The 26,669-nt window shown below is 56.5% G+C and overlaps 1 protein-coding gene across 4 annotated transcripts; it reads left to right on the top strand.

Moving 5' to 3' along the window:
* CDK18 (cyclin dependent kinase 18) lies at positions 1 to 24,050 on the top strand. Of its 4 annotated transcripts, none has more exons than XM_024133871.3 (16): positions 1 to 261; positions 16,036 to 16,186; positions 16,387 to 16,526; positions 17,095 to 17,220; positions 18,057 to 18,113; positions 18,943 to 19,057; positions 19,245 to 19,339; positions 19,566 to 19,628; positions 20,104 to 20,227; positions 20,343 to 20,463; positions 21,465 to 21,562; positions 21,787 to 21,892; positions 22,024 to 22,066; positions 22,719 to 22,809; positions 23,145 to 23,222; positions 23,904 to 24,050. In XM_024133871.3, exons 2-16 carry the CDS (start codon positions 16,063 to 16,065, stop codon positions 23,936 to 23,938), a joined length of 1,416 nt encoding a protein of 471 aa, XP_023989639.1. In that variant the 5' UTR covers positions 1 to 261; positions 16,036 to 16,062; the 3' UTR covers positions 23,939 to 24,050. The 4 variants fall into 4 exon arrangements, with proteins under 4 accessions (XP_023989639.1, XP_023989638.1, XP_007114594.1 ...); XM_024133870.3 differs by lacking the exon at positions 23,904 to 24,050 and adding an exon at positions 23,421 to 23,491; XM_007114532.3 differs by lacking the exons at positions 1 to 261; positions 23,904 to 24,050 and adding exons at positions 9,500 to 9,710; positions 23,421 to 23,491.
* The last annotated feature ends 2,619 nt before the right edge of the window (positions 24,051 to 26,669 follow it).

The following is a 26,669-nucleotide window of genomic DNA, read 5'->3' as shown; positions in this document are numbered from 1 at the left end:
CCTTCCTCTTCCTCCTCCCCCTCCCTCCTCTTCCCCACCTTCCTCCACCCCTTCCCTTCCCCTCCCCTTCTCCCTCCTCCTCCTCCTCTTCTAGCTCAGGTTGCAGCTTCTCTGGGGAGCCGCTCACCTTTCCGGAGCTGGGGAAGCCGCCCCGAGCCCGGGCAGGGACCCCAGCAGGGCGCGGGGCACGGCGCCCAGACCCGCCGCACCCCGGCCGTCGCGGGCTGGAGCCGGCGCGCCGCGGACCCCAGGACACGCGCGGTGAGTCCCGCGGGCGGCGCGCTGTGTCGGGCCGGCTGGGCGGGCAGCGCGCCGGGGGAGGAAGGGGAGGTCGGAGGAGGGGGCACCGCGGCGCCGGGTGAACGGAGCAAAGGTAAGCGGAGCGGCTCTTAAAGGCGCCGTTCTGCTTTTGCCCTGGGGTGAGAGGTTGGAGGGAAATACCGGAGCGACATGGAGAGGTCCGAGATCACGAGGCGAGTGGACAAGAGTGTTGGGGGGTGGGCGATTCCCTGAAAAGGCCAGTCCCAGGTTCCAGGTGCTTAGGAGGAAGGACTGTTTTGCCTTCTCAGATTCTCCGCCCCCCCACCCCCCCCACTCCCGGGAGTCTCCACCGGTACTCACTTTGGCCCCCAAAGTTTTCCACCCCATCGGGGAACCAGGCGCTTTCTCAGTTCCCTTCCTTCTGGTAAGGGCAAGCGTCAGGAGTCTCCGGTAACGGGAGAATCCGCCAGTGTGGGACCAGATCCCGCCTTGAAGGGCTTTCTGGGCTCCGGTGAACTTTCCAGAGAGGCAGGCTGGGGCTGGGTGGGAGGCCAGGGCCCTGGGGTGAAGGTGGAAGGACAGGACACGTGAAGCCCTGCAGGTTCCAGCGCTGAGGGGTGGGGGCTGAGTGGGGGCCTCTGGGGGTTACTGTGCCTCTTCTCTCCCTGCCCACCCGGGAGCCCGAAGGGGCACTGCCACCTCCCCACCCAGCAGCAGCGGGCAAAGGGTTAACGCAGCGGTGGGAAAGGGTGGGTGGCCTGTTGGGAGATGTGGCTTGAGGATTCTTCTCTCTCGGGGGAGATGATCAGGAATCAGAAATCTGAGGTCCACTCTGGCTAGAGGCCTCTGTTCTCTCCCTGTTAGGGGCGGGGGCTTCTGGAGCTGTCTGCAGGCCTTGTGGTGGGAGTCCGGTTGTTGAGACAGTAACTGATCTTCTGTGCTTGGGGTCAACGCCCTGCTAGGCACCAGTGACCTCTTTCTGATTCTCTCTGAGCCCCTTCTCGACAGCAAGGGTGGAAGAGTTGGGGCTGTGAGGAGTGGGGATCAGCTTCCCAGAACCTCAGCCCCACCCCCAGCCCAGCCCTCAGCAGTTCCCCAACTGTGTCCTGGGCCCTGTGACTCACTGACACCACCAGCCTGCCCCTCCTGTGTCAGGGCCCTGTGAGATTCGGCATGTTCGTGTGGCGTTTTCCACTGGGCATGGGCACACAGCACATTCCCGGACACTGGCCTGAGGGAGTAGAATCCTCGAGGACGAGGATGCCTGGAATGTCTGGCTGACAGACATGTCCTCAGAGATCCCCTACCTTTCCTCTGCCTTGGGCAGGGGGCTGGGACCACCTTGCTTAGTTAGGGTTGGGGGAAGGCGAAGATGGCCCCAGGCAACACTGGCTCCTGGGTTTGGGTCTGCATCTTGAAGGTGTTCTGGAGAGAGGGTCACCTTGCCACAGCAGAGCTACTGTCTTGGGTTACCCTGCAACCTCCTGTGCAGTCAGCCTCCTGTGCAGCTGATGACCCTGTGAGGCTGACCTCCCCCCAGCCCTGCAACCTCATTGCCCACTGGGACTCTCCCCGCTGGCCGCCCACGCCCCACCAGGAGCCTTCACATTCTTCCCAAACTTACTGGGGTTTCCAGAGTCAGAGTAGACTTCAGTAAGTTGCATCCCATTTCTGAATGCCTCAGTGGCTATCATTTTTTTATTTTATTTTTGACTGGGCGTTTATTATTGATTGGGTGCCAAGTAGTGTGTCACACAGCTTTATGAAGTAGGTATTATTATCTTCATTTTATGGTGAGGAAACAAAGACTCTGAGATACTGGCCTTCCCAAAATCCACAAAGGTGGCATCCAGCCCACTTCATCTGACCTCAAGCCCCCTGGCTCTTAGTTCCTGCCCCATCAAGGGAGATGCCAGCCTACTCTGGAGTTGTCTGGTTCTATAGCAGTCCTTGGAGAAGGAAGGATGGGGCTGGTGCTGTGAGTAAGGAGGCTCCCCCTTATCCTGTGCCAGGCAGAACCAAGCTTCTCCATGGATCGCAGGAGAGGGGGTACCTGGTCTGAGGAACAAGTAGGTTTTTGGTCTAAGATCTCACGGGACTGATCGAGCTGCCTGCCTTGGAAGCCTCCCCATCGGTCCTTGAGGAGATGAAGCTGCCTTTATGGCTGCATTTGTTTTCTCGACAGACCTAGACTGTCCTCTGCCAAGTTGGCCTTCCTGTGCCCAGGCAAACAAGCCCCATACTATAGGGCAGAGCCTCGCTTGGCTTCTCCCAGCTCCTACTCCAGCTGTGCCTCTACTTTCTGGGGTCACCCTGTTTTGGACTTTTGTCCAGCATCTCCATCCATCCCTCCGTGAATTTCTTCTTTCCTTCCTTGAGTTTGAGGCCTAAAGGAGAGGGCCAGACCAGCTCCTGCAAGTATCGATACCAGCTGTGTGACTTCTCTCTCCCCAGCAAACTCTTGAGCTTCTCACAGCCTCAGTTTCCTCATCTGTGAAATGGGGATCATAATAAGGAGGGTTGTCGCATGATTTAAATGAAGTAATGCATTGGCACACGGCAAATGCTAAATAACTGGTAGCTGTATTTGTTATTTGGAAGGGAATTCCTAGTTATCGCACTGTGCCTGGCTTTCAGTAGAGACGGAGACAGGCTTTCCTAATCCCATCAGGCCGGGCCCTTAGAGAGTATCTTTCCTGTTCCTCCAGGTTGGGGAGGAGGGCTCTGTGTAAGAGAATGGCGGGTGGGGTGGGATACCAATTGGATGAGAACCTGCCAGGAGGGGACGATGAGTCTGTGCTGTGGGACTGTACCTTCCCCTCTATCCCAGTTTCTAGGATGAGTTGAGGTAGACACTGGGACCTGGAAACCCAACAGCTCCCTTCTCTGACGGCCTCTGGCAGGGCCTCCTTTCCCTGTGGTAAGAAGACCCTCCCCCAGTACTTAATTAATTGCAGTCCCTGTTCTGCTCTGTTGTCCAGGAGGGAGTGGCTGGCCTGGATCCAGTCTCACCTGATTAGCTTCACCCCGTTGGGTGTGAGTCACATTTCTCTTCCCCCGTCCACCCTGGACCCTTCGCCCTCCTGGCATTAGCTGCTGAGTAGGCATTTTCCCATCTCCAGGGGGTGGGAGCAAACCAAGGTCTTGTCGTGGTCCCCACAACGCATGTGTGCGCACACACGGATCCCAGCTCTGAGGCTGGACTCCTGGCAGCTCAGGCAGACGGTCTGGGACCCAGGATCTTGACAGAGCCAGTGGCTGGGCCTGGCAGGAGCTGGCCAGTGGCGCAGCAGCAGATCAGGAAGAGGGAAAGCTGTAGGCACATCTCAGCCAGACCTCCTGTCTGAAGGAGAGCGCATCTGCTCTTGAAATCTCCACGGTTCTGTCTGCAGAGGAGGAGCAATGAAGAGGGGGGTGTGAGAATTGCCTTTGAACTGAAAAGGGTCTTGAGGCTTCCTGACAGCATGAATGACCCTGGTGAGACAGGACACCCTGGTCTTGGAGACATTGGCCCGAACTTTTGAAGGGACAGTGGTGAGACCCTCTTTCTTGGAACTCTGGATAATGGTTTCACCCTGTGCTCCCATCCCACCCTAACCAACATTAAATAAAGTCTTCCCTGGAAATAGAGGGGTCAGTGTAGACAGCATGACCCGACATTGGCCAGCTGGTGCGTTCATCATTTTTGTGTGTGGAGCGTGTGTCTCCTGCTCACCGTGGGTGGGGGCAGTGTATGGACTCCAGGGTCAGTGCAAATGCTGCTGCTGTCACTCAGTAAGTGGTTGCCTTCGGTGAAGGAACTTGCTCACCCAAGTTTCAGTTTCCTCATTTAGAAAATGGAGAGAGTAATAGTATTACCTCATGTGGTTGTGAGAATTCCAATGAGATAATGTCCACAATATTCCTTGAATTTTGCCCTGCCTGGTGTCGTTATCGAGGGTGGTGGCAGACGGAGTTAGTGGCCACATTTGGCAGTTCTCAGGACCCTGGCCTCTCCTTGATCCCCGTAGAAACCAGGGCTCAGGCCCCCAGTTGGGCAGGAAACTCTGTTCTTAAAGCATTTCTACCCTCCCTTACCCTGAGCGCCCTCTCCATTTTATCATTATTGTGGGAAGCTCTGGCAAAGCTCCAGAATGATTTTTGTCCTCACACCTTGCTTCCCTAAAGGAGCCTCCCCTTTCCTGCCTTTGGGGATGCCCTCAGGAACTGGGGCTCCTTGTCTCCTCTGAGCCTAGCCACCCAGCAAAGGAGATTCTTGCTGGGTGACCAGGCCCAGGAGGGGATGTGACTGTCCTTCCCCACAGCCTGGCAGGAGCCAGTGCCTGGAAGCAGGTAGGCGGTAGGTCCTGCACTGGAGGGCATCACACTCGTGACATCAGCGGTGCTGGGTCTCTAGACCCCCTCTGCCAGCAGGGCATAGGCTGAGGCCAGGAAAGGGGGCCCTGAGCCCCTCCCTGTTCCTGGCACGGAGCCCAGCTGGCAGCACCCCTTGCCACGGCTGGGCTGGGTGCCACATTCTGGGCTGACGCCAGACCAGCCTGGCTCCTTCCCTGTGCAAGGCGGCCCTCCAGTGGGCTGCTGATCTCCCTGATAATGGTGGCCGTTGTGGGGAATGCGGTCTCCAGCCAGGTCCTTGCCGTCCCTTTCAACCCCTGGGGGAGCAGAAAGGGCATGGAACTCAAAGTCACAAGCCCTCAGTTCTAGTCTCGGCTCTGCTCCATCAACCCGGTGGCCTTGGGCAGCTCGCTCCCCTTTCCGAGTCTTCCGTTCTTCACCCGAAAAACAACGAGGACACAGACCAGGGGATTTCTAGAGCTCCGTCCGGGACGGCTGGTTTGTGGTTCCAGCTTTTGCCAATCCTGCTGGCAAGGTGAGCTGTGCTCGGAGACCCCAGGAGGGAAGCTGCCTCTGATCCCCCAAACTCTGCGGCACAGGGCCTTCCCCCAGCTGAGGCCAGGGCAGCTGGTCCTTGCCACAGCTTCCGTGGACGAGAAAGGCCTGAAAGACCTCCTCCTTGTCAGATAAGAGGAAAATAAGTACTTCACAAAGGAGTGGGTGCCGGATTCAAACGCCATCCAGGCACTGATGCCCAAGGTCAAGGCTTGGCGAACCATGGCTCTTGGCCAAATCCAGCCTATGTTACTCTGACCCGTGAGCTAAGAATGATTTTTATAGTTTTAAGTAGTTGGGAAAAATTCAAAGGTTGAAAGTAATATTTTGTGACACTTGAAAATTACATTAAATGCGAGTTTTCGTGTCCACAGTGAAGGTTTACTGGAACACAGCCACACATTCATTTACATCTTGTCTGTGGGTCCTTTATAGGGATAGAGCTGTATAATGGCAGAGACCATATGGCCGCAAAGCCTAAAATACTGGCAGTCTGGCCTTTTTCAGAAAAGTTTGCCGACCCTGCTCAAGAAAACCATAGTTCTCCCAAGGTTTGCACGAAATAGTTCTGGAATCTACCTAAAAATACTTTTTTTCATTTACAGAGAAGCGTTACTTCTTCTTTTAACATTAGCAGTGAATGTTCATTATGGAAATATTAGAAGATGCAAATAAGCAAAAAGAAGGTATTAAAATCACCCATAATTCTGCCACCCTGTCATATAACTACTGTTAGCATTTTAACTTAGATCCTTCTGGAATATATATATGTGGGGGGGGGGTATATATACACACACACACATATGTATATTTATATCCTTCTGGATTATATACAGTGTATTTACATATATTTATATAGTGTACATGTATGACACATGTATATCTAGCACACATACAGCTTTTACAAGTTGTACACAAATGCCCTTTTCATTTAAATGTACATCTCAAACTATTTGCTGTCTCGGGGACTGTCCTAGGCCCAGTGGGGTGATTCTAGGATCTCAGACCCTAGGGGAAGATCTAGACCGAAATGCCCAGCAGGCAGTTGGGCCTGTGTGTGTGAGGCTCAGGGGCTTGGTGGGGCCAGAGCTGTGGATCCGGGAGTCATCAGCACATGGGTGGTGGTTTCCACCGCAGGAGAGCATGAGGTCACCAGGATAAGTGTAGATGGGGAGGAACAAAGGGCCAAAGAGGGAACTCTCTGGAACGCCAGACACTCAGGGACAGGTAGAGGAAGTAAGTCCACCAGACAAGGGAGGGAGAAAGAAGCAGGAGAACCAGAAAGCTGGGGGAGGGGAAGACAAGCCAAGAGCCTGGGACAGTGCCTGGTGCTGAGTGGGTACTGGTGAAGTGAGAGAAGGTCTAGGAGAAACCAGCGCCACCCCTGAGCTCTGGGTGGTGGGTGCCACTGATGGGACGTTTTAAGAACAGGTGAACAACTGCAGGATGTTCAGAGGCATCCCAGAGGGGGCCTTGGAGACAGAGAGGAGCAGGGACGTGGTCCAGGCCGAGGCGGCCGCCTGGGCCCAACCTGGTGAGAGGGAGGCCATGCTGAGTGTGAGGAAGCCAGCTTGCCCTAAAGGATGGAGAATGTTAGCCAGGGTCCTTCAGAATGTGGGCCTGGCGTTGTTGGGCCATACTGGTGGCGGTGGAGGCCTGGGAGTGGAGTATAAATAGAAAAGTGGCCTGGAGGTGCTGGGAAACCCTCCCCTCCTGCCCTGCCTGCTCATGAGATTGAGCTGTCTCCTGGGATGCCAGAGCTTGAAGGCCCCTGTCGTTCTGTTGCTAAAGTTGGGCATGGTGAGAAAACCAAAGAGATGTTAACAAAGATCCCATGACAGGTTCTTCAATCTGGACAAGGGAAGGCTGAAGGAGAGGTGACCTGGATGCTCTTTATTTCTCCTCCTATTGATTGTATAGAGGATGGTAAGGATCAGCATTTGTCCTTAAGCAAACAGAGAGGAAACAATTGTGAGCTATTTCCATTGGGATTTAGGAAGAAAGACCTAAGAAGAGGTTCCAGACTCTGGAATTATAAAAACACTGGGTAGTAGGTGAGGGACCTTCCTTGAGGGTCTTTAATGGATACTGCTGAGAGGAGTGGAAAAGGGTCTTCTCTGTCTGGGAGGTGAGGCAGGCCTGGTCTGGAAGCAGACATGGGAGACAGAGATCTTGCCTGCGCTGGCTCCTTGCTCCAGCCTCTGGTCTGGGATGTTATGCACGGCCAGGACCAGAGCTGACAGAAGGGCACCTTGTCCCATCTTATCACTTAGAAATCCAGAGCCTCCGCAGAGATTACAGGCCAGCCTTAGCTGGGTCTCCAGAAAAGGCAAAAGAAAATACCAGAAGTTGATATACGTGGCTTCATTCCTTGAGCCTCAGGAAGCCAAAAAGAGCAGAGTACCAGCAGGGCTGATGTGGGGCCCACACCAATGGGGCGGGGGGGTCAGGAGGGGTCATCTGTAGGGGCTGAGACCAAGGTCTGAGCCTGGGTAGTGCACCTGACCTGTGAGGCCCTGGAAATCTGCCCCTAGGGGATGGGAGCCCATGAGGAGGGCCCCAAATCTTGCCAAGCCCCTCTCCACGAGCCCTGGAGGCCCCAACTCGGTGCATGTTCAGTTGGTACCTCTCTTTACTGGGGGAGTTGCTGCTGGGCAGGAAGCTGCCCCCTCTGCCCCAGCCCATGCTCCCCCCACTGCCATGGGGAAGGGTTGGCTGGAGAAGGAGGGCTAGGTTACAGATGAGGCTTGGGGTCCAGTGGGCAACTGACCGTCTCCTGGCAGCCCTCTTACCTCCAAACAGCTCCCAGAACCAGGAATTTTCAGCTTTCATAGATTTGCTCACTGATCATTTGAGGGTTTGTTTGGTGCTGGGCCCCGTGTCAGGCACATGGGGGTGTAATGATGAGTCAGACCCAGTTTTTGCCCTTAACAGCCCGCAGGCAAGCTAGGGAAACAGACAAGCAGGCAGTTACAGTACAGGGTGCTACTTGGGGACATCCAGAATGCCGTGGGAGCACAGATGAGGGGCCCCCACCTGGCTGGGCCAGCAGGGTTTCAGGCTAGAGAGGACATGAGGGGCATCGTAGAAGGCGTCCAGGAAGAGGTCACGCCTGACTTGAGCCTTGAAAATGGGAACACTTTGCTGGCTTTCCCCTTGTCCCTGGCCCACAGGTCCCTGGGTTCCAGTTCCCACTGAGAGCCAGGAGAACCGAGGAGGAAAGATGTCCCAGGGAGTCCAGGGCTGGTTGACGGACCCCCGGGCTTGCTCTAGTGTGCCCAGAAAGAGGGCAGGGCCAGGCCATCCCCGTGGGCTCAAGTCCCACCTGCTAAGAGTGGGGCTGACCTGACAAGGAGAAGATACACGTAGAAACAGGTCCCTGGCCTGCCTGAGAGTGGAAGGGTCTGCGCACAGACAGACAGAGTGTTCTGAGGGTTCAAGGTGCCAAAAGGTCTTTTGTCTTCAATGGCCCTAATGTTTAAATGTCTATAGAGGAAAGAGGCTTGAACAAGTCATTATGGTGCACTGGCTATGGTCTAATTCAGCCGTGTGTTCATTCATTCCACAAACACTGGCTGAGCACCTGGTAGGTTCCTTCCACCGTGAGGCGCTGGGGAAGCAGAGCTGCCTGAGACCATGCTCTTGCCATGAAGACATCACCATCTAGTTAGGAATGTGCACAGGCTGCTCTGGAAGCATCTCATTTTACCTTGAGGGAGGAGGGGTGGCCACGTGCGGCTTCCCAGGGGAAGCAACACTTGAGTTGAGTTTGGCAGCGGTTTTACCTAGGGAAAAATGAGGAAGGGCATCCCAGGCCAAGTGAAGGTTCACGTGGACCGTGAATGTGGTTTACCGTGAGAACGCCAAGTACATTTCATAAAGCTGGACCCCCCAGGAAGGGGTGAGAGCTGAGACAAGGAGGAGACAGGGGTCAAAACACAGGAGGCCTAGTCTTCTGGCCACTGGAGTTTGGACTTTTTCCTGAGGATGGTGTTAATATTGAAGGATTTAAAATAGGGAAGTGACATCATCAGAAAGCAACTGAGAAAGTTAGGTCTCGCAGCCAGTGGCAATTGGATAGGAGGTTAGGCATTATTCCCATTTAGCAGAAAAGGAAACTGAGGCATGGGTGTCTTCCCAGGTCATAGTGCTAGTAGGTGGGAGAGCTGGGACTACTTCCATGACTCCAAACTGCAGAGGATTTTGGAGAGCAGGGCTGGGCAGCACGTGGCCCGCACTGCGGGACTTTTGCATCAGGTAGGACGCCGTGGAGGCTAGTGGTGCATTTGTCCAGGGCAGGGGCCACCCTGAGCCCCAGACGCTTCGCCTCCTGACCGGCTTCTTGCAGGTTAGTCCTGCTTGCTCCTGGAAGGCCTTCCCCGCCTGCTTCCTGCATTCCAACAGGGGCTGTGAGAATCTTCTCTGAGCTCCGTCCCTGTGTCCAGAGCGTCTGTTTGCTGGCAGAGTGACCACAGGCCTATCTGTCCCCGTGATTCTGGCCACTCAGAAGGCCTCAGGCTGACAGCCTCTCTCATCCGGGCCGGAGCTCGCGGAATGAGGTGAGTGATGAGGGCTCCAGGGCTTCTGCCTCTGCCTCCGCCTCTCAACTCCAGGCAGTCATGCAGTGACTGGCTTCTCCTGAGGTTTGTCGCAAACTAGGGAAACTAAAGCCTCAAGCTGTTCGAGGCAGAGTCAGTTAGAGGATGAAGGAAGAGATGGTATCTGCTGGCTCCTTGTAGGCACAGTTCTACTGGAAGGAGGAGGGAGGGTCTCTGAAGTCTCAGTTCATGACGTCTGCAGACTTGGTCAGCTGTGGCCTCTAGTTGTTTTGAAACCTGCCCAAAGGCCCAGAGTGGCTGAGTGGCCGAGGTGGGGGCAGGAAATGGGCAGCAGAGAATGTCATAAGGATCCTAGCTGGTGGTCAGCCTTTGGGACCAAGGGTCAGACCCTCTGGGCTTCAGAAAGTGGGCAGTTGGAAGTTACTTCCTTCCTCCCCTGTCCCTGAACTCACAGAGACTGAGCGCTAAAAGAAAAGAAAACAAAGCAAAAAGAGGGACTTGGAAAAGTATCTAACATGTGCCTGGAATGCAGTAGGAGGTGCTCCATGTGCTGTGAAACAGCCAGCCAGGCCTGCTATGTGTGACCAGCACTAGACACAGGAATCAAAGCACCCCTGGTGAGGGAGGCACAAGGAAAGTCCTCCCTGTGATCCCGTGGATGATGTACTTTCATGGAGTGTGCCCATCAGATGGGCACCCCGCGGTCCTAGGGGGTCTGGGAAGCTTCTGAAGACCCAGGACCTGAACTGCATGCTGTGCTGGGGAGTGGGGAGAGCAGAGCCCGAGAGGAACCGGGGGGACAGGTCTTGAAGGACCTTGGGTTGCAGGCTTTACTGTGAATGGGACTTTATTCAGGAGGAAGGCAAAGGGGCTTCTCATAAGGGTTCTCTGAGGAATCTCAGAGCCTGGCTCCCTGGAGGTTAGGAAGTGAAGCTGACCTCCGCCCTCTGCAGCCCAACTTCTGTGAGAGGGAGGCTTGTGGCCCAGCTTCCCCGGATGCTCTGTCAATCTCCTTTTCTGCCTCCATGGTCTCCCGGTCTGGGTCGCCCACCTGTCCCAGCCTAGAGGCAGGTGTTAGTTCTGGGGCCTGGCAGAGGTTGTCCAGGGGCTGGGGAGTAGCAGGCCACCTCTGCACTACCTGGATGATGGGCCGGCCTGGCCTGCCCCGTGGGTAAGGGCAGTCAGCTAGGATGCCCAGGTCCCCTGCCCGGCGTGGCCCTGCCGAGTTGCGTCAATAATTGGGGAGACCCCCTCCTGCCTGGCCTTTCCCTCTCCATCTGGTGGCTCAGGCCTGCCAATTGCCAACCATGTTCCCTGGCCCTCTTCCGCCCCAAGGCTTCAAAGTGCCTTATGGGCTATAAGAACGTCTGTGAGAGATGTGTTTGATGAGCTTTATATGGGCCTCTTTTCTGGTACATTTTTACATCTGTGCAGGAAGTTGAGAGGAAAAGAAAAGGAGAAAAGAGAGCTAACACTTTCTGGGTGTCTTCCTTGTGTCAGCTCACTCAGCATCCCCACTCAGACATCCACTGGACATGAAACACATGCCTAAACCCCCACCCCGACCTCCAGTCCAGCATCCCTCATCCCCGCTATGACCACCCATCCTTCCAGTTGCTCAGGCCAAACCCTTCAGAGTCCTGCTTGACTCCTTTCTCACACCCCATATACCATCTGTCCGCAAATCCCTCTGGCTCCACTTTCCAAATATACCCAGAATCCAGCCACTTCTCCCCACCTCCAGTGCTCTACGCTTCTCCCAGCCATCACCTCCTGACCGAGCTCCCTGCTGCAGCCAGAGGGAGCCTATGGATCAAATCACTCATCCCCGCAAACCCTCCCAAATCCCGAGGGGCCCCAACACGATCAGCTCTCTCTTCTCCAGCCACACTGCTGTTCCCAGACCGTACCAAACTCACTTCTGCCTCAGGACCTTTGCACCTACTGTTCGCTTGCTGACCTGCTTCCCCCAGATTCTGTACGACTAGCTCCCTCCCCAGTGCCTACTCAGAATTTTTCCCAGAAGATGTCACCTTCTCAGGGCAGACTTCCTGACCACCCTATTTAAAACTGCAACATCCCACCTCTCACACCCCATCCCTCTTTCCTGTTTTATTTTTCTCTGTTGTGCTTGTCACCATCTAACATGCCGTATATTTTATTTACTTATTTTCTTTGTTGCCTCTCCCCACCCCCGTTAGAGTGTCAGGATTAATGAGGGCAGGATTAATGTCTGTTTTGTTCACACGTGGATTCTCAGGGTCAACAACAGTGCCCGACACATAGTAGACGTTCAATAAATAATTGTTGAATGAAAGACTAGAGCCAAAGCTACGAGCGACGGTGTCACTGAATCGCCGTCATCAGCCTGCTAGTGGTAGCACGGGATTGGAAGCTGGGGTTGTCTGACTTTAATTCAGGGTGGCGGTGGAGGAGACCTGGAAGGTAGAAAACCCGCACTTACAGCCTAGGCCGCAGGGAGGGGCAGGGTGGGGGAGTAACAGTTCGGAGAAGAAAGGAGAAATGTGGTCACTGAGTCTGTGTACTTGGCAACAGCCAGGAAATTGCTGCATGATTTTGAGCAAGTCAGTTCCCCTCTGGGAGCCGCGTTGTCCTCCACAGGCGAGCCAGGGAGGATTAGAATGGTGACTCTGTGAGTGCCCGCTCCTGCTAACACTCCAGGAGTCCAGCCCTTTCTCGTGGGGCACACGGTGGCCTCTGGGCAAGTGTCAGTTTCCTCTCGGCCTGGCTCCTCCTTCCTCCTGTGCTACCTGCTTCTCTGGCACCAGCAGGAAGTGCTGGGCTGGCTGGTGTGTGCCCAGGAGGACGTGATGGGAGGTAGGCCGAGAACTTTATGGACTCACCTGGGCAGGAGGGAAGGCCTGGTTGGGGGTCTGCCTGCCCACCCCTGCAGCTCCTGAGGGGGGACTTCTTCAGCATCCCCCACCCCACCCAGCCAGGCCGGCGTCCTTGGACGCCCGTCTCCCTCTTCCCCTGGCACCAGTTGCACGGGGACAGCCCCAGATGGCTCCCTGGCCTTGGGGACAAAGGCCACACTGTGCCCAGCCCTGGGCTGGCTTCAGGCTGGGTCACACTGAGCCCTTCTGTCACCAGATGGGGGTGAGGGGCAGGCGGCACGAAGGTAACAGGCCTTTTTCCTGTCGCCCTTCCCCCCGACCCTCAAATCTGAGGAACTGACTCTCCCAAGAAAGAAGTCACAGAGGCATCTTGTGTCCTGAGGTAGGGAACAACAGACCATTCACTGCCCAGCCTGCCCTGTCACACCCAGACCCTGCCGGGTTCAAGGCCCCAATTGTCCCCGTCCGAAGGCAGCGTCCACTCTCTGCGTGGTCACCACCCCTGCCGCCTGCTCCCCTGCCACCATCAGGAAGTCCATCCGTACATCTGACCGCCATCGCTCCTGCTACAGTGACAGCCACTTCCTCTCGGTCTCTTCTCAGGCCGGGTGCAGAGCAGCTGGTTCCCATCGTCCGCATTGCTTGGTCCCCCATTCCTGCTCAAGTGAGCCGTCCCCAGTTTCACCGTCCACATGCTTCCTGGTCCCACTGGTGTCTCCTTGCTGCTAACAAGGCGGGCAGGTGCAGTTCAGGCCGCTTCTCCTTTGTCTTGTAGAGATTGGGGGCCTCCCTCTCAGAAGGCTTTTGATGAGCTCCCCTCTCCCTCCCCTACAATGGCGTGAGATATATGGCAGCTACTGGTGGATTCCTGAGCCACAAACCCAATGTGCCATCCCATAAATCCCAGACTGTAGGATGGCTTTATGGGGAGGCCTGTTTTTAGAAAAGGGCGTGACTGGCCCCTCTTGGCAGAGCCCAGACCTCAGGGAGCCAAGTGCCCAGTCGCCCAACCCCCTAGGATGACCATGACTGAGCTTGGGGCATCGGTTTTTGCAGGGCAGACATTTTCTCCCCTTCTGGTGGGTCTCCTGCTCCACTCAGCATTCCTCCACCTTCCTGTGCCTCCGCAGCTTTGAGGATTCCTCATCTCAGCACATGAGTGCAATCTGGAAACCTGGGCAGATTACCATCTTCTGGTAATCTGCTTCCCAGCAGATGGCTCTAGTGTTCAGATCATTGGGCATGGGTTTTTTTTTTTCATTTGTTTGTTTGTTTTTGGTCACCCCGTGCAACTTGTGGGATGGGGGATGATTTTTAAAAATGCATTTTCCCAGGCACCATCCTCAGAGCCTCAGTTCCAGAATCTGAGGACGAAGCCCAGGAATCTGAATGTTTCCCAATACTCCCTGCTGACGCTGATGTTCAGCCACCTTGTAAACAGTTGATCTGTACAATGGGTACATCTCCACTCACCTGTCGTGTGGGAAATATGAGTCAGCAGGCAGGGCATGTCGAGGTCCTCTTATCACTGGATCCTACACGCTGCCACCCTCATGAAGCCCCCCTTATGCCCCCCCATCCCTGGCTGGCTGCACACAAGAGTGAGGTGGGTGGCAGCCTCTGGGAGCTTCCTGTCCATGAGAATCCTGCAGACAACAGGCCCGGACACTGCACAGAGCCAGGAGGAGTGGCTGAGGTTGGCTGGCAGGAATGAGCTTGGAGATGGAGAACTAAGAAAGTTCCAGGCTGGTGGGCTTTGCAAGGAAGCTGGAAGAAGAAGAGATTTCAGCTACCTTCTCATCAAAGGAGGCCTCGCAGCCCCCAAGTTCCTTGAGAAGAGGGACCAGGCTTTACTCACCACTAACCCCAGTGCCTAGTGTAATGCTTGGCACTTCATTTGTTGAGCCGAACTGAGTGAGACTTCACGGCCCACTGACAGAGGTAGGCTCGGCTGGCAGTGCAGACCCAACGCCTGTACTCTGAGAGGTGCCAGCCTGAGGAAGGAGTGCCTGGCCATACCCAGTCTCTGGGCTCAGAGGAGCTGGATGGCCACAACTTAGCTGCATATGGGGGCAGCCAGGGAAAGGACCCTTTCCAGGCTGGCTGAGTACAGAAGGATGTGATAGTTAAGCAAAGTAAACATGCTACTGACCCATAATCCCTTAAACCAGGATTCAGGAGGGACCTGGTTGCCTTGGCAACTGGTTACTGGCCAGTGACAGTGCTGAGAGCATCCTCTGGAAATGGGCTGTGCTTGGGGCATGGGTAAAAGCTGGGAGAGGGTGCAGGGTGGCCCCCTCCCATCACAGGGCTAGCCCTGATGGCTTCATGGCAGGCGTGGGTGGGGGCCCTTGTGAGGCCTCTTGGTCCCAGCCCCACTGTAGCTGAGGGAGAAGGAGGCAGAGTAGAAATGAGGGGGTGGCCACACTGGGAGCTTATGAAACCATGGAGGGGAGGGGAGGGGAAGGGGGGAAAGGGAAGGGAAGGCGTGACAGCCCCACTCTGAGTTTGCAGGGCAGAACAGAGAAGGAAGGGTCTATGGGAAGAAACAGTTGCACAAGTCTCATTGGGAGGCCAGCGGGTGTCCCCTCAGGGGGCGAGAGGGCTGAGGAGCTGCAGGGAGGGAACCTCTTCTCACTGGGGAAGGGGCCCTGGGGTGAGCAGAGCAGCCCACCCCCTCCTTCATCATGTTCTCTGCAGTAGACACCCTGCCTGCTGGGGTTCTGGTGCGGAAGGGGCCAGCAGTGCTCAGTCTCCCCTCCCTGGGGGCCCTGTCTGTTTCCGGTAAATTTCTGTCCTTCCCTTGAGACATTCAACTGCTCCTGACCTCCCGTATTTCAGCAGGAGGGATGGGGCTGGGCCAGCTCAGATGCACACATCCTCTCCCTTGTCCCTTTCCTCTCTTTTCCTGTCTCCTGGGGACCCAGGACAAGCCAGAGAGGGACTCCCAGGTGTCAGTATTAGGATGAAATGGGGTTTGGACCAGACTGCGTTACAAGGGTGTAGGCTAAGCTACGTTCAGCTTATGGGCATCAATCAGTAAGGCTTACTGGCTGTTGACATATTCAGCCTCTTCCATGCAAGTTGGTAAAGAGCTGCTGGCCCTAGGGCCACCCGGTTCTGGTGTCTTCCCTGCCACCCCTGGCCTCCTTCCAGAACTCTCTAGACCTCCAGCAGCTAAAAGGTTACCATCTGGCCCTGGGGAGCCCTTCAGGATCCTATTGGCACATCAAGCTGCTATTAAGAGCAGTACTTTGCTGTGCTTCTTAATATTCCCTGTGGATATCTCCCCAGGGACAGGGAATCCTGGGGGGATGAGATTCCCAAGGAGGAAGAGGGTTAGGAAGATGCAGCCCTGGCCCCTGAGTGTGGGGTGACAGAGCTTGATGGGAAGACCCAGAATTCACATTTGGTGTCGACCGGACCCATTGCCGTGTTCTCACCCGCTCTTCTCACTTCTGTCCCAGGACCCTGCGGCCTGCTGCCTGCTGATCATGAACAAAATGAAGAACTTTAAGCGCCGCTTCTCCCTGTCAGTGCCCCGCACCGAGACCATCGAGGAGTCCTTGGCAGAGTTCACAGAGCAGTTCAACCAGCTCCACAGCCGGCGCAGTGAGGGTGAGGGGTCTGGGGCCCTTCCCCCGCCCCTCCCCACCCGGCATCCCCCCCGCCCCTCCCCACCCTCCCTGACACACCGTGACACACAGCACGGCTGGCCTTGGGGTTGGCCTTGGTTGGGGAAGGACAGAGTTAAGTCTCCTCCCCACCCCCATGCCGGGGCAGAGGCAGGGAGGGTGGCTGATGCCTCTCCCTCTCAGGCCTGCAGCTCCATCCTCTGGGCAGAGACCCCCAGCCAGAGTCCAGCACCTTCTCCCCCCAAGACAAAGGGGAGGACCCCGGGCAGCTGTCCCCTGGCATGCAGTACCGGCGGCAGAACCAGCGCCGCTTCTCCATGGAGGTGAGGGGCTCCAGGCTCTACGACACATCCACAAATGTGTGCCCAGGAAGGTGGTTGCCTTGGAGCCAGACTTCATGGGTTCAAATCCAGGCTCTGCCATTGATTAGCTCTGCGACCTTGAGCAGGCTACGCAACCTCTGTGTACCACAGTCTCCTTGTGTTAAAATGGTCATCGAGAAGATTAAATGAGAATATATGCCACGTGCTCAGATCATTCCTGGTACATAGCAAGGGCGAGACAATTTGACTATTGGTCTTACGACCCATATACATGTGCCCAAGTGTATGAAAAATATGCTTACAGAATCTCAGTGTCTGCAGGAATCTCATTCTACAGATGGTGACTCTGAGGTCCAGAGCAGGGAAGGGACCTCCTAAGGTCACACAGCAACAACCCCTGGATGTTCATGTATGTCTCAGCACATCTTTGAAGCCTCACAGCCCATGGTTCAGTCCTGCTGGGGTTGTTCACAGGGAAAGCCAGGCCCAGGGCCAGAGGCGAGGGTCCCACAGCCCTAGCTACCCTGGAGCAAACACTGGCGCCCCTGTCTCATCCTGGCCACTGCAGGACATCAGTAAGAGGCTCTCTCTGCCCATGGACATCCGTCTGCCCCAGGAATTCCTCCAGAAGCTGCAGCTGGAGAGCCCAGACCTGCCCAAACCGCTCACCCGAATGTCCCGCCGTGCCTCCCTGGTGAGTCCCAAGAGGGTCAGAGGTCGCCTGGGTGGAACACCCTCTCCCCTGCAAGACATCAGTCCTGATTTTGTCTGTCCCAGCTGAGGCCTGCAGCAGTTTCCAGGGAGGTTTCTGGGCCTCTGGCGCCACCTGCTGGCCGAGAGGATTCCCATAGCGGGTCTCCTTAGTCAACCTCCGTTCCCTAGTTGAGTCCCACCAGTGCTGGAGCTGAGCTCCAAGCCCCCTCTGGGTTCCAGAGTCTTCACCGGGGTGAGGTCAATAAACCAGCTTGCCCGTGTTTCCAAGCCCCCCTTGGCTGCCTATCAGATTTCCCTGGGAGTATCTTACAAAACACAGATTCTGGTCCCCAGTCCAGATACCTACAGAATCAAACTCTGGGTGGTGGGGCCCAGGAATCCGTATTGTTAAGGGTTGGGTACTACTGAGCTGCAACAAGTGTGCTGATGAGAGAGGCTGTAGCGAGGTGGGTTCTGAACTGGAGCCCCAAGGTACAGTGGAGAAAAAGGCACAGTTCCTGCCCTTGAGGGGCTTCTGAGCAGGATGGAGACAGACAGGTGATAAAGGCCTGTGGCAATTCCAGGACGACAACCCTGGGCTCTGCACCCACTACTGCCACGGGAGAAAGAAACTTACACTTCCAAGGCCTCCCTCCTTTATCACAGGGACAGAGAGAAGTGGAGAGGGAGGATTTGGGGCCGCCCTCACCTCGCTAGCCTCAGACCCCCTGCGGGTCTCATTCCCTTTCCACCTGGAGGCTGGGGGTGAGGAGGTGTACTCTATGTGGGACTGCTGGGGCCTTCAAGCTCACAAGACCCTATGTCTCTCCCTCTCAGTCAGATATCGGCTTTGGGAAACTCGAAACATATGTGAAACTGGACAAACTGGGGGAGGTAAGAGGCTGGGTTGGGTTTTCTCCAGGCGGCCAGTCGGGATGGCTAGGAGGAGGAACAGGGTCTTCCCCAGCCTTCCCCAATCTGCGGTCACACTACCCCTGTCCCACAGATCTTGCCATGCAGTCAGGCCCAGCCTTTGGCAGGTGTTAAGGTGGGCCCAGGTCCTGGAGGAGGGCATGAAGTTGGAGTGGCTGATGGGCTCCGGGGCAGAATCCAGTCTTTGTTTTCCTGCAAACATTTCTTGTCTGGGATCAAATCCCAACTCCTCCGTTTACCAGTTCTGTGGCCTGGTGTGAGCTATGTGACCTCCCTCTGTGCCTTGGTTTCTTCCTCTATCAAATGGCGATCCTAATTGTTCTACCACATAGGGTGATGGGAGGACTGAGTAGGTCACTATAAGCTTTTTGTGCTGTGTAATTATTAGCTATTTCCGTAAACACTGTGCTGGGCTTTGTGTTCCAGGCTGGGGGTGGGCAGTGGTTTACAGAGAGGAGGAGGATGTGGCCCTGTCCTTCCAGGAACCCAGAGGAGACCTACACATAAACAGCAACAGAACATAAGGAACAACAAAACTGGTGTTATAATAGAGGGACACCTTGCCTGCTGGGGGCTTACAGGAAAGACAGTTCCTTCTGACCGGGAAGGAGTTAGGGGCAGCTTCACAGAGAAGTGGGCTTTGGAAGAAACAGAATTTCAGTGAAGGGGGGGGGTGGGGAAGGGCCGTCCTGCCAAAGTCATGGCCCGAGCAGAGGCACAAAGAGGAGGACGTTGGACAGAGGAGAGCGGGGCCTGAATGTGGCTGGGCTGCTGGGGTTCTTGTTCCCAGGGAACCTATGCCACAGTCTTCAAAGGACGCAGCAAACTGACAGAGAACCTCGTGGCCCTGAAGGAGATCCGGCTGGAACATGAAGAAGGCGCGCCCTGCACTGCCATCCGAGAGGGTACAGCATCCTAGGGTCCTGTAGTCTTGGGGCTCCTGGGAGGAGGGGTTCCTGGCCTGAGCCCTGGTGGCAGCCTGGGGGCCAAGAGTCATTGCTGGAATGGGGACTCCTGAGGCTGATCCCAGGAGGAGAGAGTATGAGGGGCATATGGGGCCTAAGGGACCCAGGCGGGCCTGTCTCCCCATAGTGTCTTTACTGAGGAACCTGAAACATGCCAATATTGTGACCCTGCATGACCTCATCCACACGGAGCGCTCCCTCACCCTGGTGTTTGAGTACCTGGTGAGTTGGGGTAGGGGTTGCCGGGGGAGAGGGTGGGGGTGGCCTAGGCCTTGTTCTGGAATCAGGTTCTCAGATGCTTCCATGCAGGAATGGCCCAAGGGCCCAGGCTTAGTGGCAGCTCAGAGCCAGGGACCTGTCCCACTCCTCGGCTTGGGCCCTGCCCAGGGAAGGGCTCCTGGCCAGGCGTCAGGTCAGGGCGAGGGCTGAGCCAGGCCCTGTGTTCCAGGACAGTGACCTGAAGCAGTATCTGGACCACTGTGGAAACCTCATGAGCATGCACAACGTCAAGGTAAGAGCCTCCGTGTCATGGACCTCCCCGCTCTAATGCTGAGCGTGAGGTTCCCTCTCTGTCAAATGGGAGCATGAGTTACCTGCCAGGATGAAGAGAGGCTTCCGGGGAAATTCAGAGGGATGAATGACCTCTTCTGTGTACGTACGTCCCCACACAGGCAGGCTTCCTGGCCCAGTGTGGTGCCTCTCAGCTCCCCGGCTGGGGTACTCTCTCCTCCCCCACCCTCCTACCTCCTCAGCACACCTGGTGCCCTGCCCTCTGGATGGGATTCCCTGGGGTGGATGGGGCCCAGGATGTGGCTTCCACGCAGGCAGGAGAACCAGGTAGCTCTCCAAGTACCTCACCTCCACCCAGTCTTGTCCCCATCCCCGTCCCAGCCACGGGGAAGAGGCGCAGGGTTCCTCCCTTCCCCCCTCGCCTCCATGGGACGTGCTCCTACCTTGCGCTGCTTCCTTTCTTTTCCCTCCCTCAGATTTTCATGTTCCAGCTGCTCCGGGGCCTCGCCTACTGCCACCGCCGCAAGATCCTGCACCGGGACCTGAAACCCCAGAACCTGCTCATCAACGAGAGAGGGGAGCTGAAGCTGGCTGACTTCGGTGAGGGCCAGAGCCCACAGGGCTGGGGCGGGGAATCTGACACAGTCTCCTCAGGATGTGGGCACTGTCAGTGGGGGAGGGGGAGGGCACGGTTCAGTGACGGGTCTGTCCCTAGGACTGGCCCGGGCCAAGTCAGTGCCCACGAAGACCTACTCCAATGAGGTGGTGACCCTGTGGTACAGGCCCCCCGACGTGCTGCTGGGGTCCACGGAGTACTCCACCCCCATCGATATGTGGTAAGCAAGCGCTGTGGGACTGGGCGCGGGGTTGGGGGCGTGGGGCAGGGGCTTCCGCACCTGCGACTCGCTTTTGCTGCCCCAAGGGCCTCTGCGAAGGACTGTCTAACCTCTTTTGAATAAAAGCCATGTGGCATCCTGCTGAACTGGATGTTAAAGAATTGAGGGCTTCCCTGGTGGTCCAGTGGTTAAGACTCTGTGCTTCCGGTTCAGGGGATGCGGGTTTGATCCCTGGTCGGCAAACTAAAACCCTACATGCTACATTGCGTGGCCAAAAAATAAAATAAAGAGAAGCAAGTTTAGGGGGGAAAAAAATAAAAGATGCATTAAAAAAATAAAAAAGAATTAAGTCAGAGCTACATTGGGGTTTCCCTGGCTCTAAATAGACTCTCCTAGGCTGTGCTTCTGAAATATTCGCCCAGGGGTACATAGGGGGTTACCAGAGGGTACAGGAGGGCCCCCACAGTAAATATGATGACTCTTACCTAAGCATCAGTTCTACTGAAAAATTTAGAAGGGATACTTTTTTTCTTAAAATTAATGCACATATGATTCAGTGTAGAAGGAAAAGATGGCCGAACTTTAAAGGTAAAACACAGTTTTCTGATGAATGGCTGCTGTGCCCTACACCAGGGGTTTCCTTGGAGAGTGGATTTGTGGACTTCTGTCTTCCAGAGGGGCACATGATGGAAAGTTTGAGACAACACTGCTTGAAGAGCTGCCTCATGGGTGCTGGCTATGCAGACCCAAATCCTACAGAGTGAAAGGGGAGAGATCAAAGCGGCCTAGAGCCCTGAGAAGCCCCCAGAGGGAGGCTGTAGTGGGTGGCTGTGCTGTGCTAGGAGCCTCTGCAGCCCTGGGCCACCCACCCCAGTGCCATCCACCCCAGTGCCATGACCCATTTGAGTTACCGTGGCAGGGCATCGTGGTGGAGCAGCGCTAGGAAGCACCGGAGCAAGGAGGTCCAGCCTAACGCCGCCCCTGCCCATTGCTCCCTGCAGGGGCGTGGGCTGCATCCATTACGAGATGGCCACAGGGAGGCCTCTCTTCCCCGGCTCCACGGTCAAGGAGGAGCTGCACCTCATCTTCCGACTCCTCGGTCAGTGTCCTGCCGCTCCCTCCCTCTCACCACTAGGGGGCGCCGGAACGCTGTCCAGCCCGGGCGCATATCCGGACTGGGAAGAGCAGCTCCCACCGGATCTCTACAGGGCGGGGCCCCCGGTGGACTCAGTCATTCTATGACCCCACCTCCTACCTTGCACCCCTCCAAGTCGCCCTCGGGCCTGGCCTCTCACCCCTCCCCACCCCTTCTCATCTCCCCAGGGACCCCCACGGAAGAGACGTGGCCTGGTGTGATGGCCCTGTCCGAGTTCCGAGCCTACAGCTTCCCCCGATACCTGCCCCAGCCGCTCATCAGTCATGCTCCCAGGTAGCCTCTCTTCCCCACTCCTCCTCTCTGCCTGTGGGCCTGGCTGTCCCTCCCGGAGGTGGCTGTGAGCCTCCGCCCCGTCCCGCCCCACCCCCACAGACCAGACCTGTGCCAGCTCCTTCCTCCCGCAGGTTGGACACAGATGGCATCAACCTTCTGACCGGCCTCCTCCTGGTGAGTGTGCTCCCAAGCCGACCGAGGCCGGGCAGTCGGAGAGCTGAAGCCCCAGGATCCCAGCCCAGCCCTCCGTCCCACCTGCGTGCTGGCATGCCCCACGTACCCTCCCCCCACCAGGCCCGAGGGGAGTGCTGGCTTCCACAGACTTCAGAGTGGATGCACTCCCAATTCAGACCCCAATTCAGACCCTAGCTGTGTAGCTGTGGGCAAGTTACAGAGCTTTTCTGTGCCTCAGTTTGCTCAACTGCAAAGTCGAATGAATAATTCACATTTTGTAAGATGGTCTTGAGGATAAATTGAGGTTATGTAATACACTTAGAATGGTGCCTGTCTTGAATAAGCACACGATAAAGGGTAGTTGTTAGCATTACATGTTAATATTACTATTAAAGCTATGATCTTAGATGCCTCAGCATCTGTATTTCCATCCCAAGAGGAGGTCATTCTCTGAAAGCCCCACTTCTGGTTTTCTCCTGGTGGCTGGAGACCTGAGACCCTGAGTTCTGAGACTGCCTTGGCTTGAGCGGGCAGCTGACCCCAGGGGCTTCTCAGGTTAGACTCTGGCCCTTCCCTTCTTGGTCATATAACTTAGCATGGGAATAGCATTGCCCAGAGGGGTCCCTGCAGTCCCCCACCCTCTGCTTTTCAGTACGAATCCAAGAGTCGTGTGTCAGCAGAGGCGGCCCTGAGGCACCCCTACTTCCGGTCTCTGGGGGAGCGTGTGCACCAGCTTGAAGACAGTGAGTGTGTAGGGGAGGTTGGGGAAAGGGGGCAGGGCCACTCCAGAACCAGAGAAAGGGAGTAGCTGGTGTGAGTGGAGGAGCCGGAACGAAGAGGCCAGAGGCCTCTAGCTGAGCAGGTCTAGCTGAGCAGCCTGGCTGCCCCTCCTTGGGTTTTCGTTTGCAACGAGGGGAGGAAACCCTGTGGACCCAAGGTGCTGCCTGAAAGGCCCAGTTAGGTGCTCCTGGGCCAGTCCTAACCAAGGGGGTGCTCGATGGGTGTGGGGGCCTCAGGCTCCAGGAGCAGGGCCAGCTCCACTCAGGTCTCTCCCGGCCTTTTCCCTCTCTCACCCCAGCTGCTTCCATCTTCTCCCTGAAGGAGATCCAGCTCCAGAAGGACCCAGGCTACCGGGGCCTGGCCTTTCAGCAGCCAGGTAGGGGCTCGTGCCTCCCCCACCTCCTCCTCTTATTAGAGGAGGCCAGGGCAGGCAGCTCCACCCTCTTGAGGAACAGAGATAGGGCCCAGCGGCCCCTCCTGCTGTGGGAATCAGCGTGGCCTCCCTGACATTGGCCTGTCTTCCGGGGGCCCGTGGGGAGCAGGGAAGGGACTGGTTTCCCTATCTCCTTGCCAGGCTTCCTCCTCCTGCGTTTCCCTCCTCAACCCCCACCCTAGACAGAACGCTGCATCTGACAGTAGCCCTGATGAAGGTACACGCTTTTCCTGGTTCATTCTTTCTGCAAATTCTGAGCTCTCTGGCCTCCATCCTGGGAGAACTGTACTTTGTTTCTAGACTAGCTGATGGCCTCAGACATGATAAGTGCTTTCCATGCAGTATCTCATTTAATCCTAAAATACCCCTCGAAATTGGTACTATTAATTAATGCTCCCCATTTCACAGGCAATGAGACTGAGGCTCTGGGAGGCTAAGGTGCAATTTCACATAGCTAGTAAGTAACAGAGATGGGATTTGAACCCAGGGCTGACCAGCTCCCAAGCACATGCTCTTGCTGGCCCTATCAGAGTAGCTCTGGAGGACGCCCGTCCCTCCTGATCTCAGGTGACCTTCGGCCCAGCCTTCTCCCTGCAGTCCCACATCTTTCCTTCCATTCTCTAGGGCGAGGGAAGAGCCGGCGGCAGAGCATCTTCTGAGCTATGCCCACCCTGCTGTGGCCCAAGGGACGAGAGGTCACACTGAGCACAATTGCGGCAGGATGGGGCCCGTGTGGCCTCGGAGGACTGAGGAGTGAGGGCTAACGGCCGGTCCAGAAGACCTCTCGGCAGCCCTGCTGGCCACGGCTGTTTCCTCTCCCTTCTTCCCACATGCCTCCCCAGTGGCCTTGGCCTGGACACCAACCCCTCCATCACCTTCCCTGGGGCTGGGTATGAGCTGCTTCCCTGGGAGGAGGTGAGGGGACAGGGAGCAATCTCAGACACGTTCCCGCCCTAAAGTGCTCAGACACCAGCGTGGAACCCACGTGGACAGAAGAATCTAGAGGCCGGACAGAGCGCTATGCCTTGAACATGGGCACCCGCATGCCTCCCCCCAGGGTCCCTGCCTGCCTCACCAGTTTGGTCGAGTCCCTTTCAGGCCCCTTGGAGCCCACACGTCTTTCCCCTTCTTCCCCCCTGAGAGCAGGAAGCAACATGGCACCTTGTCTGGGACCCTGGAATCCTGGGTGCCAACGTGTGTGCCAGAGCCCACCCCCACCTGAGGGAGTCGTAGCCCCACCCCCTCGTCTCATCATCCGCCCACCTGTTCCCATTCCCCACTCCTCGCCAGAGGCCCCGTGTGCTGCTGGACGCCCAGTCGAGTCCAGTGGTGGCCTGGTCCCGCCAGCTGCACTCCTGCCAGCTCAGCCGGGCCCGCCCGTCTCCCCAGTCTGAATGGGATTGCCTTAAATTGGCAGGTGGTAGGGCACGCGTTGCCCTTGGAGCTCTGGCCCAAGCTCCTACTTGTCCCCCCTTTCCCGAGAGTGGCTCCTGCTTATCATTCCTGAGCGCTGGTAAGCCAGCCCTGGGCCAGGGTCCCGAGGACGGTACCCAGATACGCAGGGTCACCCTGACGCTGGTGCCAGCTCCCTGGGGCTGGCACAGCCTCCCTCGTCCCCTGCTTCCCAGCCCCCGTGGCTCTGTCCTTGTCCACCCTATCTGGGCACCAGCCTCCCCATGCCTCTGGCCTCCCCAGAGGGCGGTCACGAGAGAGAGGCTCAGCACCGCAGTCTGAGGCACAGGAAGGTGGCACAGGACAGGATAGACTTTGATCCCGAGTCCTGAGCCCCAGGGGACTGGGAGTGTTAGGGCCGTGGCCCCACGATAAGGCCCCACCCCCACGCCTGTGGAGCACACCTATTCTACTCCCAAAGTCTCCTCAACACTTGGCTGAATCTTGGATGGGGAGGCCAGGTTCCCTGTGCACCCCCCTCAGCCTAAGGAGCAGCCCTGGAGGGTCTTGGCTTCCCCACAAGTCCCTCCACGCCTCCCCCACTGTACTGTGAATGTCCTGTGACTCAGCGCAAAGACAGATAATATATTTAATTCATGTTGTACAGAAAGGAGTGAGCAGTCTCATGCTGAAAAGCTGATTTGGACAGATTGATGCCAAAGATGGAGGACAGGAGGCCCTCTCCGGGCCTCCTGAGTGCAGGTGGGGCTTGCTTGTATGTGTACATGAAGTGGAGAGAGAGTTTGGTTTGTGTGTGTCCCTGAACCCACCCTGGGCTATGGGCATGGTGCCCTGCACCCTCCCTGCTGTATTCCGGATGCTGCTGCATTCAGAGCTGGAAGTCAGCTCTGGGCGACCTGGGGTGGGAGCAGAGGAGGCCTGGGACTCCGTGCTCGGGGTCCCAGCCGTGGCCCAAGTCGGTACCTGAGGGGTGGGGCCAGCCAGGAGTCCTGGGGAAGGGTCTGGGGTTCTGGCTGCTGTCGCTGACCCTTGTGCTCCCCCAACCAAGTGGCTCTCTGACTTATTAGGGGGGCAAGGAGGAAAGTTCAAGAGAGGGTTGACATGGGGGATGGTCAAGGCCAGGGCAGCAGAACTAGGATACAAACCTCCCGATAATTCTGGCCCAGCAGTAACTGCACAGACCTGACTCCCCTTCCTGCTGCCCAGATGGCCTCTTACCTTGGGTCTGTCCACACCTCCTTTCACACACATCTCCCAGAGTTCTCAGCATCCTGCTCCGTTTTCCATTTCAGTGTCCAGGTTTGTTCTCCCCAAGACCGCCCTGAGAGTGTCAGGCCCAAACCTCTTGGCCTTACCTGACCAGTGGCCTTATGTCTGGCCATAAGAACTTTCCAGTTTGCTGGCACACTTGAGGAGGCTCATGCTGAGAGGTTGGGTGATGTCCCCCAAGATCATGGAAGTAAAGAGTGGATCAGGGCCTGATTCTCAGCATGGATTCTGCCAGCCTAGACCTCCTCACCTCTTAAAGGCAGCCAGTCACTAAACTGGAGGACAGTGAGGGCAGGGGACACATTGGTGGGCATCTGAGTCCGGCCTTTTAGTTGAATTTGGGAGGAGGCTAGCCAAGACCTAAGGTTTGCTAAGCTCCCTACTATGTGCCAGGTACTATGCCTCTCATTTAATCCTGACAACAACCCCCTTTCTCCCCACTTTGCAGGTGAGGGCAGTAAGATTCTCAGGGGTTAGAGGACTTGCCTGGGGTCATGTAGCAAATTAGAATCCCAGGTCTGTCTGCCACTCCAGCCCGTGGTCTTCAAAGAGGAGAAGGAGTGAGGAGAGGAGGTGTAGACCAGGCAGAGCCCCAGGAGCCAGAGAAACACACAGCAGGGAAGGCCCCAGAGCAGACACTGCTTTGCTGGAGTGCCTCTTGACACCAGAGACCACCGTTGTATCACAGACGGCAGCACCCACCAGTTT

This window comes from Physeter macrocephalus, chromosome 4, assembly GCF_002837175.3.
Source record: "Physeter macrocephalus isolate SW-GA chromosome 4, ASM283717v5, whole genome shotgun sequence".
Lineage (NCBI taxonomy): Eukaryota > Metazoa > Chordata > Mammalia > Artiodactyla > Physeteridae > Physeter > Physeter macrocephalus.
The sequence above is the reverse complement of the archived record's forward strand: the minus strand, read 5'-3'. Positions and strand labels throughout refer to the sequence as shown.